The following is a 17,770-nucleotide window of genomic DNA, read 5'->3' as shown; positions in this document are numbered from 1 at the left end:
GACGCAGCTCGTCACAGACCACCAGGCGCACCGGCAGCCCCCGTCTCTGCTGACTCAGTGCCTTACCAGCAGTCCCTTCACCCCGAGATAGCATCCAGCAACTGACGCACACTCCTCCGGTCAACCCGCCCAGGCACTACCGTACAGAAATGGCTAAGACCGCGATCGGTGAGTTTTGCACTTTATTACGTGTGTGTGTGTTTTAGTGACATTACAGCGGATTCGCAGTTTGAGGAGGATGAGAGGCAGTGGCGACACCCATGGCACAAAAGGATGCTGAGGGTTGATGGGAGGGAGCGGCCAGACTCCTCCGCAAGTCACTGCTAAATATGTGATGAAGTTGTAAATCTGATGCAGCATTTTGAAGATACATTATTATTATTAAATATTATTTTGGTCTTTAAAAGTCTAATCGATTTTGTCTAATTGTAAATCCAGTTCGGTGTCAATCAGTGAGGGGAGTTTGAGGTTCAGTTGGCCGTGTGAATGACGCATATTTATTTATTCAGCTGAAAGAAAAAAAAAAAAAACATATACATAAATACTCCATAAATGGAAAAGCCTGGCTGTTTTCCCAGCCTGCACAGCATCATCTTGTCGATGCCTGCCTGCCGCACCTGCCTCTTGTTGCCTGACTCAGAGCCGTGCAGCATAATGCAGCGCCAGCGACCCCACCCAACATCTACGGTCCCTTCAAAGCAACCCAGCCGCTCTCCAAGGGTGTGAAATATTTCCCCGTGACAAATCTCATTATTAAAACTGGGCCATCCTATGTAGCTGCGCTGTCTAAAGCCCGCTGAACCAATTTTGTGGTTACCGCCAAAGACGTGAATCAAAGAGAGATAGAGAGGGGGAAGGAAAAAAAAGAAAGAAAGAAAAGGAACTGCTTTGCATTCCAGGGAAGAATTTACAACAAGGGACGGAAATATCAGACACCATTCGTGTTGGCAAGGTTATTGACAGTAACTGTGGCCTTTTATATTTGATAAGAGTTTTATGATCGGGCTGCAAATGATGCTTAAAGGCAAACATGACGGCATTTGCCATAAATATTGGGGGGGATAAAATGGGATGCATGCTGTGGCAGGTGGAAGGCCTTGTGTCAGTAAATGCATCTCAACATCATTTGGGCATTTTAACCCATCTCCTCTTCAGACCATAAACACTGCATGGGAGCTGCAGGGTTGCTAAAAAAGAAGCCCTGCCCACCACTAACGTGTATGCGTGTGTTTGAGGAGAAAAAGAGCAGTGTGTGTGTGGTCAGTCTAGGGGATGGTGTGTTTGTTTTCTGCATGGTTGACATGCTGATGGATGCAGGGGCACGCTGAGGGACAGCGGTAAGGGTCCTTGTGTCTGCACTCAGTGGAACCAGCAACTAAACCCTGGCTGTTACATTTATTCCCCCCTCCTCCTCTCCCTTCTCCTCTTCCTCCTTGTCCTCCTACGCCTTCTCTTTTTTCCTCCGTGATTTGAGCTGTGGACAGGCAGACAGGAAGGGATGGGCATGGAGCAGACACTCCGCCATCATGCCAGTCAGCATTCATTGGGTCGCTGAGTTCATGTAGGTTGTGCAGAAGCGCAAGAATAGTCTTAATGTTTCAGAACCAAACTGCTGTTTCACGTTGAAAATTATACAACTATATGTAAGGACAGAAAGGGATGATAAATGCCACCAGAAACATGCGATTTTGTTGGTTACCTTAAATTCTTGATAGTTTAATATAGATCAGGACCACTCCTGTGTGCTTTAAGGCTTCTAAGCACTCTTCCTGATCCCTATCAGGTCCACTTGTCATATCCAATTAGGTGTGGTTATTCAACTAGCTCCATAAAATCTATGCACACAACAAAAGCAGCTCGGATAACGGCACATCCCAAATCTCATCTTAACATGTCTCTCAGGTTTGTTTGTCTGTCTCCATGTCTGCCTGCCTGCAAGATCACGCTAAAAACTGCTCTGCAAAAACCTGACGGGGAGGCGGAGCACAGCTAAAAGGAGAAGCCATTAAATTTTGATGCAGAGCCGAGTCACTTTCTTTAAAATTGCGAAATAGGGCACTGGCCTTGGAGGAGGATGCGCTCGCTCTGCCCTTTCCAGTTCATCCTGATTAATCACTCGGCTCCATCGATCTATGCAGCACACTCCCATTACTGGTTCAGATGACTGTTGCTTTTTAAGATAGGCCGAGAGGAAGAGGTGACATCAGTCCAGTGGTGATCCATGATGTGGTCATAAAAATTTACATGCGGGTTAAAGACAGTTCAGACATTTTAACATCCTTGGCAAGTCTGGTTGTTCTCTACAGACTCAAGAGTATCTTATAGACACAACCTCATTATTTTAAACATATATTAGAAACCGAATTTTCTCTTTTCATATTTCCTGGCACAGTATCAGCATATCCACCACCTTGATTTAAGCAGTTTGTTGATTAATGATAGTATTTGGTGTATGTAGTTTGTTTGGGTTTATATTACAGATATTATAGCACGCTAAATAACTACGTCACAGCCGTACAGCCTGTCATCATCACCTAGGGGAGCAGCATCTATCTACATGTGATTTGTAGATATCCATCACACTGTCAGCTTGGCGAGATGCCTATGATCAGGTTTCAAATGACAATACATTCCATTTTTCCCCACTTTGTATACTGATTGTATAACATAGACACAGTTTCTGTATGTTCACGTGTTCATACCTCTTTCTTTCATTTCCAGGGAACAGTTGTCAGCATTTTTACTGATATTTTTGCGCATTTGAGCACAGACTGTCATGTTTCAAGCAAAAGTGCTAAAACATACTAAAATTGGGGGGATTTGATCCTCTTTGCTTGTGATGCTCAGCTGATGATATTGATTGTGGTTGTTAGCTGCAGGCTCATATATTGTTAGCTATTAGAAATTTTCCCTACCTGCCCTTCATCGTCCGGCTGCTCCAATATTTCCCGTAATGGCTAATTTTGCTCTTAATAACCTTGTGATTTTATTGCTGATGGGCGATTTGACTGCAAAGGGCTTGTATGTGCCGAACAGGAGCGCCAAACTCGCACTGCTGTGACTCTACAGCACCCAGGAGGGCAGTGGAGATTTGATGCACAGGGTCATATTTTGTAGGGCAAGTTTTGTAGCCAATTTGCTCCTAGTGCTGCTAAGAGTGTCATTTCGTTTGTTTTTCCACCCCGTGTGCCTTTTTACTCGACGTGGCTATCCCATAAATTCTTGTAATGGTGTTTTTTAAGACTGCATGAAGAAGAAGGGAGGAGGAGTGTGGCTGAGGGGGGGGGAAAGGCTCCAGGAAAAATACCAAATAGGGGTGTGGCGGTTTGTGGCAACGCACTCTCTCTGAGGAGATGCTGGGAGCGTGGGTGAAAAAATAGAGAAAGAGAGCGAGAGGGAGAGTGCACCAGCGACAGATGAGACGGAGGCTTGGGGATGCAGAAGGTGCTGGGGAAGAGGGATGCTTGCGGGGGTGGAGGTAGTGTGGATATTGATGATCTGCACTCTTTCGGCTGATGGATTGGAAGAGGAAGTGCAGTTTGATGGCTGTGTCTGTGGTTGTGGGACGGGAGGAGCAGCTCTGACTGGTTGGAACCAGCCTGATGGATTGGAGTGGGAGCAGTAAAGTGTTGATGTCCCCGTCTGAAATTACTTCATCTCATCTTAAACTGACATATATCGCTTTAGCACGCCTGAAGCTCTGCCAGAAACCTTTGTTTGGAACGCCGTTGCTAGCCATCTTAATGTTTGTGATCCTCTGGGAATGACCATATTATTACACTGCTTACAGAAGGAATTCTCTCAGGAGGAATACAGTAGCACTTTAATGTTTCTACATAATAGTGACTCTCATATATTTTTGATTATGGAAATGAAAGGGGGGCGGGGAATGTGGGTTTCAGACATGGAGAGCTGTTTCAATTCACAGCAAGCGGTTCTTGTCCAACAAAGAGAATCAATTTAATTTAACAGTCATAGAACAGCAAAAAAAAGTGTTTGCACCTTTATTAATAACCAGGATAGAGCTGCAATCATGGGCGAATTTATCCACTCATCCATCAATACAGATAAAGTCTTCTTTTTTATGTGATATGCTGCTTTTTTCCAGCTAAAATGAGATGCCTAACAAGCTCCTCTTAACCAGAGACTTCAGTGATTAACCAATTTGTCAAGAAAATCACCATCGAATTAACAGATTATGAAAAAATCATTAGTTGCAACCAGAACTGCAGAAACTGTAGATCCACAGGAAAAAAAAGGACCCGCCCAGACTCAGCAACCAGTAAAGAGGAATATCTGCTGATCTGCTCCATTAACCCAAATTATCTGCTCCACTGAATTGTTAACTGTCTGAGTCTTCAGCTGTCAAGTGGAGTTGTACGTACGAGAACATGGCTGCTGGGCTTTGACATATACACAGCCCCGTAATGAGCCAGTGACACCCTCCCCCACCCCCATCAGCAGAAATGGTGCAGTCCAGTAATTATGAGTTTAAGTGGCATCCACCTGCCTTGGCTCCTTCCATTAAGCTGTCCTGAGGGCAGTCGGCGGTGGAGGGAGCTGATAATCCTTCCGTCTGTGATTTCAGTTTAAGTCAGAAAGGCGTTGGCATCATCGCAGGGCTACACCTCACCACTCGAGTGTTTTCTCACCCTCTCACCCCTTTTCTCTCTCTCTCTCCTTTCATCTCATAGAAATTGCACTCTTTTCTGTTTCTTTCATCTTCATTCCTATTCTCTCTCTCTCCTTTCTTCCAATAATTCTCTTTTTTTTTATCAGCCTCCCTCCTGCTGTGCTCTTACTCTTTCCCTCTTCCTCCTCAGGGAAGGGGCTAACAAGGCCATCAGAGAATAGCAAGAGCTACATCTGAGAGTTTATCACATTACGGTGGCGTCTGCCCGTCTGCAGGGCAGAAAGTGAGACGCAGGGAGAAGAGAGAGTGAGAAGGGAATGAGAGAAAAGAAGCAGCTTGGATTAATCACACTGTACCCCACCACAGAGAAGCTCTTTCACAGTAAATCTAATTTCTGGCGTTGGTACTGTGGCCTTCTGCAAATCATGAATCAATGTGCCACATTTCAGCCCTGAAGGCCTTGTGCTCTGGATGATGGATTATGCCATACAATGACAGTTGGCATGCAAATCTGCCCCATGAGGCAGTGCACCTTGACAGATGTGCAAACGCAGAATATTTCACAACCTGCAGCGTGTTGCAGATATTTTTGCCTTGCTCTCTGCTGGGATTGCTGCTGAACTTAAAGCACAAATTACAAAGGAGTAGGTGCCAAAAACACAAGAATAATAAAAAAAAAAAGAAAAAAGAACAAGGTTACACAAGGTTGTTCTTTTCATACTTTTATTTTCTGTCTGCCCTTCGGAGTATTTGTTCCTCCCTGCAGGGGCGTAGGTTGCCAAACACAGCAACTATGAATTGCTGCCAGCTTCACTTCAGTGTTATTAAGTTTTTGGACTGTAAATGGACCATGGGATGGACAGCCATACTGCTGTGCTATGCTGATAAGCTAAACCAGTGGCTGTTAGCCTCCTCTATCCATAAGCCACAGTCTAAGAAGATAAAAAAACCCAAAGATTATCTGGCTTCTCAAATTACCTGAAAACCATGCAACTAATCGCTGATTACCTACAGAAAAGCTGTGGAGCACAAGGGCGTTGGTCTGCCGGCGTTAATAAATAATAGGCCGAAATAAATGCATAGCTAATGATGTGTGGAGAATCCTGTGGGGATGGAAGCATCTTGACTGTTGGGGAAATTGGGTCAAGTAAGGACACATCCGTCATGCTCCCCTCAGTGGAAACAAAAGCCTCAAAATGTCTGCAAAACCCTGAGCAGTTCAGCTGCAGCAGACATCCTTTGATGAGATTTCCTTTTGGACGTCTTGATGAATAATTATCCCTCCAAAAATGTTAATATTTACATCAAAGACCTCCCGTGGAAGTAGAAGTGGGTTACAGATGTTTCATCCTTTTTCTGTGTTACTGGGTTAATATTTTGCCTGTGTGCATGTTAGAGGCGCGGCCCTAAGTGTGCACGATAGCAAAGTAAGCAGAAGTAATATTTCACGTTTGTATCCGCAGCTTACAAAGAGAAGATGAAGGAGATTTCAGTTCTCTCGCTCATCTGCTCCTGTCTGTATCCTGAGAGCCGCAAAAATATCATGGGCGACTATGAAGGTAGGGTGGATATAAGCCTCCTGTTTTATCCAAAAGCACCTGAAGGAAGAAAGAAAGGCAGAGAAAAGTGAGAATTGTCTTTCTTTTGTTCGTTTTTGTTGCACACGCATGCAGATATGGACATAAAGCCCATTAACAAGCGCGCCTCAGGCCAGGCCTTTGAGGTCATTCTGAAGCCGACCTCCCCTGTATCTGAAGTGGCCCACTGCATCACCAGTCCCCCAAAGAGGGACATTTCCCTGGAGGATATCCAAAAGAAGCTGGAGGCAGCTGAGGACCGAAGACGGGTAAGGATTTTCCCCCCACAGAGACACAAAAACATCAAGTGTAAGAAAACAAAATAATGCCAAACAAAAGCACAAAATCATCTTCGAGCTTACAAAATATTGCTGCTATGATGTTATAATCGGTTGGCTTCCCTTGAAATCTAATTTCACATAAATGTGCATCACATTGGCTGCTGCACCCTCAAGCCTGTCATGAAAAATCGAGACTGACATCGGCTAATTCCTGCATCCCATTGATTCGAATGTGTGGGATTATGATATTATTTTATGCCATGTTAGACCCCTAATTAAAGATTGTGAATTATTATGTAGTTTCAGTTTGCATTATGCTCCTGAACTAGAAGAAGGTGATAACTATTACATTGGGTAAACTGATTTGCATTACATTAGACTGTTGATTTATTGTGAATGAATGATATTGTTTTATGATGCATTATACTGCTGAGTTATAAGAAATACTGTTCACAGAAAGTCATCGTCTCATTTGTCTGATTAGAAGAGAACAGAGCATACTGCCCCATTTCATCAGGAGCAGATAAACAGGGAGCCAAGGTCGTAGCTTAGGCGCTGTGTGAGAAAGAATGTTTAGGCTCTGATGATTAGGTGGGGGCCACTAGAGGCTATAAGAGTTTGATCAAGGCTCCACCATTTTGAGATCTGATGCTGTCTGTGTATGGTGTCCATCTCCCACGCGTGTGTTCATTAAATCATCGTTTGACTTGACCCGGCCGGACCAGTGTGGTTATTTTGGTTTTCCTCCTGTATCCATTCCCAATATTTGAATCCGTAACAAATGTCAATAGAGTGAGTCCAGCACCTGACAAATCCAACAAACCAGCACCAAATCAATCAACCAATCAATATCACTGATTTTTTTTAAACTCCGACTACCCAATACTGTCAGGAAAACACACAGTGTATAAATTATCATACATAGTAAATAATTCATTATAGTTTTAAGAAAGATTAAGCCGGTGAGGAGAGACCTTTTCCTAGATCGTTTTAAACATCTGCATCTGTTGCACCATCTCTGACTCACTCTCAGAGACATAAATCAATGAGTGGTCAGATTTCAGTAAATCACATTTAGGAACAAATTTAGGAAGACATCTTCTCTCTTCTTTCTCCTTCTCCTCTTCCTCCTCCAGTGCCAGGAGGCGCATGTGCTTCAAACCTTGGCTGAGAAGCGGGAGCACGAGCGCGACGTGCTGATGAAGGCCATGGAGGAAAACAGCAACTTTAGCCGCATGGCTGAAGAGAAGCTCCAGATGAAAATGGAGCAAATCGAGGAGAACCGGATGGCTTACCTGGCCGCCATGATGGAGCGCCTGCAGGAGAAGGTGAGGAGCGGAGAGGGTCCCATCTGAAAATTATTCTTATTATTATCCGGCTAATAATAAAAAATTATGTCACTGTGAGACTTTGCAAACAGGCAAATAAATATTTTAGTTGTTACTTCATATTGTGTATAATACATACTGATGTCAGTGTGAATAAGAAAGGGTCATTCTCGTTGTGTTGCTCCAACTACAAAATCCCCAGACAAAATATTGACGGTGTGACCTCAGAAAAGCTGAGAAATCTTAAAGGAAAGCTACCTTGTGTTGTGCTTGTATTCATAAATCTATCACTAAGTCACAGTAGTATCTGCTATTTTCTGATTAGCACTATGAAAACTTAATAACATTTGTCTTTGCTATAAGAGTCCAAAACAAACAGCTGAACAAACTGAAAGTGACTCTGCCGTTACACACAGTGACATAATTACCATCAATGTTTTATTACAGTTATGACTCTGACAATGAAACAAACCAGTAAAGACAAATGCATTTTAGAGCTGAAGTACTGGATTCTCATGTTCATAAAGGCAAGAATAAATAGGAACCATATTATTAAGCTAGGCTAATGAATGCTTGTTAGCTGATCACGATCAGCCCCCATTACTCAGTATACAAAAGATACACGTAGCTACTGTCACATCACCCACTGGTCTGAAGCCTCAACAGCCTCTGCCATGTTGTATTTTCTGAAGCTTATCATTAACCCCACCCACACAGGCCTAGAGACCAGTTGGGAACTGCTTGACAACCACCAGTTGCTAAGAAAAAATGTGTATTCCCGACTGGTTGGAAATGGTTGTTGGCAGTTGCTGTAACCAGTGGTTGCTAAGGAAAAATGGTTATTACCCAATCAGTTGGGGTGTCGATGCAGGAGCTTAATTGCTGTTACTGTGTGAAATTGTTTCATAAACAGGTACATGGCGTCCCAGCAAAACCTCTTTCTGATTGCCTTGGCCGCTAGCAGTTTGTTGCAGTTCCCCGTAGTTGCATGGAAGATGCCAATTTGTCTGCAAACACTTGCCAAATACTTGTTAAGCAGCAGTAAAGCACGTCTCTAACAAAGATAACACCACTTTTTGTAACATATTGTTTGGAGTGGTAGGACACAACGTCGTGCTTTTTCAAGTTTCATTAGCACTCGGTTATTAGTTAGCAGGCGTTTGCAATCAGTGTCTTCCATGCAGACTACAGGCAATCTGTTAGCTGTCAAAGCAGTCACATGGGTGGGGTTATGGTGCAGCACCCTCTTTGCTCGTGACACCTCTAGCAAACCTGATACTGAATACCTTTTTTTTTCTTTTTCTTTTTTTTTTCCTGTGTGACTGAGGTCATACTTGGACAATCTAGCTAAGGCTAGCTTGTTTAGCAAGCTCAGGACAGTCACCACCAGTTGGGAGTTAGTTGCTTATTCAGTACTCGTGTTCTCCACCATCATTTTGAAAAGTCTTGCACATTTATCAAGTTATCATTGGCAAACGACAGAATGACATTTAAACTCAAAATTGCCTTTGGGCAGTAGGTCTGGAAATAGATTTTACTGCACAAACACACATTTGCACACACATACATGGACTCGAAAGAGGAAAACAATACAAGCCGTGCTGTCACGGCTGGTAAATATAGCAAGAGGGGAAATTAAGTCCAGGGGTCAGCATAGGGAAACTGTTGCTGTGAACAAGGGAAAAAATGTCAGGAAACGGCTGGCAGCAGAGAAAAACGTGACATCCTCAATGTGTGTGTTTATGTTTTTTCTAGGAGAAGCATGCACAGGAGGTGCGCAGGAACAAGGAATTGAGAGAAGCACTGACAGCGTGAGAAACCCCAACTGGTTCCATGTCCCACCTCCACACCCTCCACCTCCTTCCCCAGCCCTGAGGAACGCCCCACCCCACTCCTTTCCCCACCCGTATCCCACATTTCCCCACCTCTCCACCCCCACCGCCATACTCCCCCCTACACTAGTACAAACCACCACAGCCTGAGGTGCCACCCCGACACAGCGGGAGCTTCGAACGGAGTTGGGGGTGGGAAAAATGCAAAAATGATTAAAAACAAAAGAAAGATCAATGTATCCTCTCCACTCTTCCCAAAAAAAAAGAATGTTTTCGCTCTGTTTCAAATGAGGGGAAAAGAAAAAAAAAATCAAAATTACAAGTGACAGTGGTTTTTGTAAATACTTCCTTTTTTTGTTATATACAGTACGATACAAGCAGCAAAAGTATTGATTGCAGTGTGCCATTTTTATATATAAGTTTCTTCTCCTTGCATATATGGATGTAATAATTTGTTCATTTTCATGTTTACTTTTTTTTGTTCATTTCAGCCTGAGAATGTTTTCTTTTTTAGATTTCTCTTGTGTGATTACAGGCTTAGGTGTTTGTTGTGAGTTTGCCAGCTAGCTGATGGTTGGCGGTGACTGCTTGCGTCCTCACACGGGCCGCATCCTGGCTCAGTTCCCTTCGGCCCTGCAAGTGGCCGCTTACTCATCTGACCCAGCAGATCTGCGAGGCAAAATTAGATCCATCCGGTTTATGCCAGTATTCAATTAGTGAGGAGCAAGTGCAGGAAAGCTGACAGAGGGCAAAGGGGGACAGTTTTGCGTTCATGTGAGGACCGCAAGCCGTCGTCGCACATCCACTCCTGTGAGGTAGGGTAGTGACTGTACCACAGGAGGCCACTTTAGCATTTAATGAGCCCATCCTCATCCTTCTTCCTTCCGTCTGCAAACTCTTCATCTCTCCACATACAACATATATATATATATATCTACTGTAAAAGCACTCACTCACATGCGCTCCACACAGGCAACCACAGAGCTCAGGCAGAGCGTGCTAATTTCTGTCCATCTGGCACCGGAAAGCTCATCCCTGACAAATGGCAGGCCTCTTATATTCCTCTGAAAACAGGCTTCCAGTCACATTTAAATCACATGTTACTGCAACGTACGACACCACTGGGGACAAAGTGCATCCTGAGAATGCTGAAGTGCAAAAACAAAATAATAACAATAATAATAATAAAACCTGCTACTGTGAAGCTTAAGTTGGAGAAAAAAACAAAATAAATCCCAGCTTTCTCCATTTCACGAAGGCTAGAGTAGTCCGCGACATCGCCATCACCTACTGGGAACCATCGCACTTCACTCCAAGACACTTTAAATGCCACTGTAAGGTGAGCACAAGAAAGACTTCTAAGCCATAAAGACAGGTATCACTGCAGCAGCGATTCATGAACACAGTATTTCCATCTGTAAAGGTGTATATGAGTGTGATAAAGTATCCGAATGGTTTGTAACCAGGGGTGTTGAAGCCTGAGGTTGAACCCTGTTGGTCACGCACGCACAGTTGACCCATAGATGTGTGTGAGTGTGTGTGTGTGTGTGTGAGTGTGTGTGTATTTCAGAAACGGCGGGTAGATAAACCAACCCTTGTGCCATGTGATATTGATCCGGTTAAATATAAATAAACACCATTACAGTCAGAAGTTCAGCACAGACAGCGACTCTCCTACCTGCCTCTCTCACTCTCTCTCTTTGTCTCCTCTATCCATTTGTGTGTTTCCCCCTCTCCACATATATCTTTGTGAGCAAGCAGTGGTTAATAAAGATTTGGGGTTCAGTGAACGAAACCGGCTCTCAGAGTGACTTCTTTCCTGCATGCTTGTGTTTCCGGTGGACTATTTTCTTTATGTAACTGAAACAGAATGTCAGGTCAGAACAATGCGTGGATAAACACGTCTGTAGGTGAATTATTCAGCTTCATTAACTGTTTGGACTGTACAACAATCACCACCTGGATTTAACTAAGCAAACAGGTATGAGCCTTCCACTGGATAATTACTGCAATGATTAACCTGTTTCGGCTGCCAACAGGTTATTTAACCCTAACCGATGCAGCAATTAGTTTCTCATTTCTTAAACCTGAAGGTGCTAAATATTAACCGGCATCAAGCAAAGAAAACTACTAAGGAGACTGCTGAAACTGCTAAAGAACTGTACGATGCATTATAAAAATGTGGAAGGACAGAAGTGTGTTAGAGGATACCCACAAGCTAAGTGCAAAGGGAACTCAGGGGATTGGGACTAAACAGCTTTTAGATTTAAGAAAACCACTTATCATTGAGGCAAACTGGGAAAAAAAACATGCTTTAATTTGGTAGGGAGAATGAAGATGGGACTGGATGTTGAAGGAAAAAGGTCGTGTTCTCAGATTAATTCTGTTCCAGACTGATGCGCGTATGAGGGTAAAAAGAGAGGTGGATAAAGTGGTGCACCCATCGTGCTTAGTGCCCCCAGTACAAGCCTGTGGGGCAGGCTTATAAGCTTGGGTTGCTTCAGTTAGTCCACTCCAGATTCAGCATTAAAAAAAATAGATTCTTCCATCAGTGTAGTTTTTCTTCCTTGATGCAGTGAGGATATTGCAAGGTGACAGCGTCAGGATTCATCGGGCTCAGACTGTGAAAGAGTGGTACATGGAGCACGAGACAGACCATTCACCCCACTGAGACTGGAGAAGTCGTCTGACTCTCTCATCATAAATACAAGATATCATTGAAAAATTAATACAGCTGTGCAGGAAATAAATGCCATGAGCTTATCAAAATGCTGTGTTTTGTTTTATATACTTTTTAAAATTATTGTTGATTAATTGGCTGTTTTATTTTAAATGTTTATATATAAATAAGTAACAAAAATACTGATTTTTTTAATTGCCATCAAAGACTCTGCCTATGTATTATTTTAACATTTATCATGTATTTATTTGTTCTGTAAAACTTAGCATTAGTGTGAGCGAATCAGAGAACAGCTTTATATTGTAAGGTAGACCCTACAATAATACATACAGAGAAAAACCCAACAATCAAATGACCCCTATGAGCAAGCACTTTGGCGACAGTGGGACGGAAAAACTCCCGACTGGTTGGGGTGAGAGATCAATACCTGAACCAGTTTAAGGCTACTAAAGTAACTTCTCTGGCATTTGTTATGGGCATAGTGCAGCAGTCAGCTGTTTTACACAAACACCAAAGAAAAAGAGACACAAAGTCATAAACATAGATAAAACATTACAGATTAGATGGTACCTAACTACACATAAAATCATGAAGAAAGAAAAAATCATGGCCTCTAATGATGAATTTGATTGAGAGCCTTTTGTTTTTTTTAATAACTGTCTGCAGATTTTGAGTTAATGTTGTTATTTGATCACAAAAAAGCATAAAGTGAAAATCTGACATCAGCCCCAATTATAAAAGGAAAATGAGAGTAATGAAGGCCGTATTTGCACGTTAGCTTTTCCTGCTATGACAAGTAGAAGGGCAGTTTACGAGGCTTTAATTTGAGTTGTATGGTTCCAACTCGTTTATTAAACATGACCAGCTTTTTAAAACGTTCATCAAGATTATATGGAGACATAGAAGTACAGCATAAATGCCTGTGCATTTCCATTACATCTATAGAGAGTGTTTATACTCTTATCTGTTTGTACTATTATCTGCTCTAAAACATTTTTAAAATAAACTTTGAAAATGTACTTTTTCAGTGGATTAATATAACAGAAAAGATTCTAATGCTATTAGAATGGCGTGCATTTTTGCAGTATTGCTTTAACCTAAAAAAATATAAGATTTCATTACGCATAATAGGTTTCCTTAACTTCTTTCAGTCCTTTTCCTTGTGAAATATTCCCATTTTGCTGTGATTAACAAAACATCCTTTGCCCACGACGACTTGAAGCACCACTTATGACCAGTTGAGGGCGACAAAAGACAAGCTGTCTTCGCTCCACTTCACTGATCTTGCCTTTCGGCTGCACAGAGAGGCTTACATCACTACCTGGCTCTGCATCATCGTCAGCAAATGAAAGGAGGATGACTAGACAGAAGTGGAGAGAGGCAACAGCAAAGAAATAAAAGAGTCAGAGTTACGCAGGCGACCGGGCCGACTATTTGGGGCACTGTGCTGAGAACAGAAGGTGCAGCTGGTGCAAGCTGAAATGATGGCAAAGAGACAAAAACCTTTGATGCACACTTCCTTTCTCACAGGTTCCTGCTCCCTCTCTCCTTTGACTCCGCCACCCCTCCCATTGCTTTCTTCGCCCTTTTCTCTTCATCTGCTACCCAATACTCCATCCCTCCTTACTTTCCTCCTTCATCCTCTTCCAACCTTTCCTCCCTCCTTTTTCCCTCCTCTAGTTCCCACGGAGCACATGGGGCCAGGCAGGCTGCTATTGTCCAGGATATCCCCTCCTTGTTAATGGTTTCCTGTGCACACACAGAGGACTGCTGAGAGAAACAAGCAGCCTCATCTGATACCAGGCGTCGCCATGTACTGCACACACACACACAAACAACTGGAGGCATCAACAAGCAAACACACGTACCATACCACACCAAAGCACATTCACACCACAATGAATAAAATCCAAGCACACTTGAACAAATACACAGGTGATTTATCAGAACTCTTTTTTTTATTGCAAGGAGCTTGTCGTTACCACCAGCAAGACCTTTGAAAAGCAGGCAAATCTGATTTGTCAGCGCTTGCTTGTGTTTTGTACAACCATGAAATGCACACAGTCACAGTGAGGTTTGCTAGGAGACACCAAAACATCACCTGGAAATAAAGCAATTGCATTTAGAAATTTGTCTACATGCTTTGGAAATGTAATTATTTTATTTACTTTTCATTTACTACAACTGTTCTTACAGACGGAGATGAGCTTCCTGTTGGTAACTTCTGATTCTAAACGCTGATGCAAAAAAACTTTTGAGACTAGGTGATAAGAAGAAAAAAAAAACAGCCTAACATCTTTTACATTAGGAAGAAGCGGGAACTTTGCTATAGCTGTTAAAAAGCTGTTAATCAGTCGATTGTTAAGGACAGGATTTACTGTAGAGAGGAAGTTTAAGTTGAGGGAAGCGAGTTTAAATAACAACGCTTTACATGAACACTGGAGGCTGTGGGTAAATCACATTTAGCTTTGTTTTAACCAAGCTGGTAGCTGACGTCTGCTCCCACTATCAGTCAGACGAGCACCTGGTTTTGGTTATTCCACCCCATAAAATGTTGTAAATAGGGGGTGACTCTCAATCCCCTGTAACTGTGGTACCAACACCCGAGTTCCAGGGTGAAAGTGTCCCCCCCCTTTCACCCAGGAACTCGACAGGCGGGGGCTGCTTGACCATCTGGAAAAGCCATTCCTGATAGACTGACTACAGTGGGTGAAACTTCTAAAAGGGGTGGGCAGGAACAGAGATCAATCAACATAGTAAATCACACTTGTTGCTTTTTAGTCACGGTCTCCCTCGTCACTGATTTTTTCTTCTCTTCTATACAAATAACAACAACAAAAAAAAAAAACCATTACAGATGATTAAAAAAAAAAAACTATAACTAGGTATATCCTCTGTGGGATGTCATCATCATCATCATCACCATCATAGAAAAAAATAGCACTTTCTTAGCAGGAAAATAAAGAATTTGAGTCCTTGAGTCCAGCTCAGCTGGGAAGTGAGTCGAGTCTGTACGCAAGTTGAGTTTTCATTTTAGTCAGAAAGCTCCTATCTCCATACCCCAGGGTCTGTAGGGTTTGGCCACGCTGGAGTTCTGGGTCGGGGGGCTGATGGCAGTAGTGGGTGAGATGAGGGGGAAGGTGCTGAAGGTGAAGGGGAACGCCGAGAGAGAGGAGAGGAGTGGAGGGGAGAGCTTGGAGGCCGACGAGGGGACCAGAGCAGGATGCAGGACGGTGGTGGGAGCGGCAGTGGTGGAGGGAATCCTGATCGGACCTTGATCGGAGTGTGGGGTGACGCTGCCGCTGCGCCTGCCCGGGATGTGAGTCTCTGCAACCAGCGCGGAGGATGACGGCGAGGAGGAGGACGGCGATGAATTGGAGGTGGATGACAGAGGAGTTTGTGGGCTGCTGGTGGTGCTGCGGGGTAGAGGCGCCAGCTGTGCACCCTGTTGGTGCTGGAGGAGGAGGGGGTGTGTGAGGTGGGCAGCGGGGGATCCGAAAGCAGAACCCCACGCCAGGTGACTCAGGCCGGAGTGAGCCTCACGCTGACTGGCGTAGTTGTTGAGGTGGGAGACTAGACGGATCCGCAGAGGGTCTGCGCTGTCCAAGCCTTCGATTATGCTCAGATAACGAGCCGTCTCAGCCAGGCACTCCCTGAAACCCAAACCACGGTAGTCCATCGCGAGGGCGTGGGCGTCAAAGTAACCTGAAGAAGACAGTAAATTAGATTCTATAACCGCCAACTCCTCTGAACTTTAAAAAAGAAACTGTTATGAACCATTGAGCCCTTGCTTTTGGGATAATGACATATCAATCACACAAAAAAAGAGACTAATTCCACTGCTGATCTGGTCAGACCAGCTATGTGTGCCTCATTTAAACATATTTAAAATTAATAAGCGTACCTTTGCCTCCAGCAGCATGAAGCATCTTCAGATGATCAACAGTCATCTGCAAAATCTCTGCTTTCTCCAGCTTGGCTGAACCCTTCAGGGAGGAAAGAAAATGGAAAAGATAAGATGTTAACAATCCAACAGATTTTAGGTAAACAGTGAGCTTTCCTGAGTGTTAACTGCTCATTAGGCTGGGAGACTTACTTGTTTCTCGTAGGCGCTGGGAACCAGCCTGCGGAGCTCGCTGAGGCTGTTATTGATTCTGTCACGGCGTCGCTTCTCAATAATCTGAGAAAAGATCATTAAAGATTAGAGATGAGACCTGCTAAATGTGACATTTGGTGACAAACAAGGTCAAGAAAGATAACTTCACTTACTCCTCGACGCCTTTTCCTCGCCTGCACCTGAGTGGACGTTGAGGGAGACATGGAGCCGAGAGGGGAGCTCATATTCCTGAAAGAAGGTGGAACGGGGAGGTTTGGTCAATATCCGCACAGTAAAGTTTTACAGAGATATTCACAAACTTGAACCACTTTAGAGGAAGGAAACACTTCAGGGCCAAATGACTTACCCGTTCTCATCTGCGCTCTCCTTCTCCACTTCAATAGTTTCATCCAGCTCGCTGTCCGAGGAGCTAAAATCGTGATTCCTCTTCATTTTTGATTCGTGCGCAGTAGTTCCTTCAGTGCGTCAGCTTTGTGAGCCAAACTCGCTTCTGCCCAGGTTTGCCCGGAGCGCCTCTGTTTGAAGCGCTCAGCTTTCCCACGGTGTCATTTCAACGGTGCTGTCGGGCAACAGGGGCGGTGACCGGCGCCAAATCAGCCAATCACAAAGCTGTCTCGGGTTTGAGAGACAGCAGTTAGCCCAAGCACGTCTTCGTGCGCTTTGAGGGCTGGGGGAGAGTTAAGATCTCCCACTCTGAGGCTGTTTCGATGCCCTGAAAAACCTTCAACACTTTTCACCTGTAACGGAAGCTTATGTAAAACAGAGCGGTGGGTCATGACTTATGAGCGTACATTTTAATGACCATGACTGCGACTTTTACTTTTCACAATAAACAAAACTTTGATCCTTTTATGTATTTTAAAAACTGAATTTATTTATTTAATTAATTTTTGAAGTTTAGTGATGTAAATGTGCCTGTGAACGTCTGTTGTTTAAGTGTGCTATAGGCTATAAATTAAACAGACGTGACTGACAACATAAAAAGGTTCAGATATTTTTCATAGTGCATGTTTGGGATATATTTTATATCGTAGAACAGTTCAGTCTGCTAAATATTGAAGATTTGCGCCGACCTGCACTGGGACTACAGATGGAAATCAGCAGTTTAGTTATAATCTTTACATTTAATATGTTTGTTACACTGATGTCCATTAACACACGTTGTCCCTGTTGAATCATTTTAATAATATTTTTTCTTTAAGACCACAGAAAGCCTTTGTTACCACTTTATGTTCCCCATCTTAAATACTTTCATGCTTTTTTCTTTTCATTCGGCGTCTTTTTTCTGAAATCACAGCTGAGTTTTTAAAGAAAAACAGGTT

The 17,770-nt window shown here is 43.4% G+C and overlaps 2 protein-coding genes across 2 annotated transcripts; one reads left to right on the top strand and one right to left on the bottom strand.

The window, feature by feature from the left end:
- Nucleotides 1–11,446, top strand: stmn2b (stathmin 2b). The gene is made up of 5 exons (XM_006787859.3): nt 1–168; nt 6,097–6,192; nt 6,307–6,479; nt 7,628–7,819; nt 9,575–11,446. The coding sequence occupies exons 1-5, from the start codon at nt 150–152 to the stop codon at nt 9,632–9,634; spliced, it is 540 nt and encodes a 179-aa protein (XP_006787922.1). The 5' UTR covers nt 1–149; the 3' UTR covers nt 9,635–11,446.
- A 2,830-nt stretch (nt 11,447–14,276) lies between these two features.
- On the bottom strand, nt 14,277–16,955 carry hey1 (hes-related family bHLH transcription factor with YRPW motif 1). Its single transcript, XM_006787860.3, has 5 exons — nt 16,795–16,955; nt 16,601–16,676; nt 16,428–16,511; nt 16,236–16,317; nt 14,277–16,036 (listed from the first exon to the last, which is right to left on the bottom strand). Exons 1-5 carry the CDS (start codon nt 16,878–16,880, stop codon nt 15,369–15,371), a joined length of 996 nt encoding a protein of 331 aa, XP_006787923.2. The 5' UTR covers nt 16,881–16,955; the 3' UTR covers nt 14,277–15,368.
- Between the last annotated feature and the right edge of the window lie 815 nt (nt 16,956–17,770).

This window comes from Neolamprologus brichardi, chromosome 22 (assembly GCF_056152115.1).
Source record: "Neolamprologus brichardi isolate AB-2024 chromosome 22, ASM5615211v1, whole genome shotgun sequence".
NCBI lineage: Eukaryota > Metazoa > Chordata > Actinopteri > Cichliformes > Cichlidae > Neolamprologus > Neolamprologus brichardi.
This window is presented reverse-complemented; position numbering and strand designations above follow the sequence as displayed.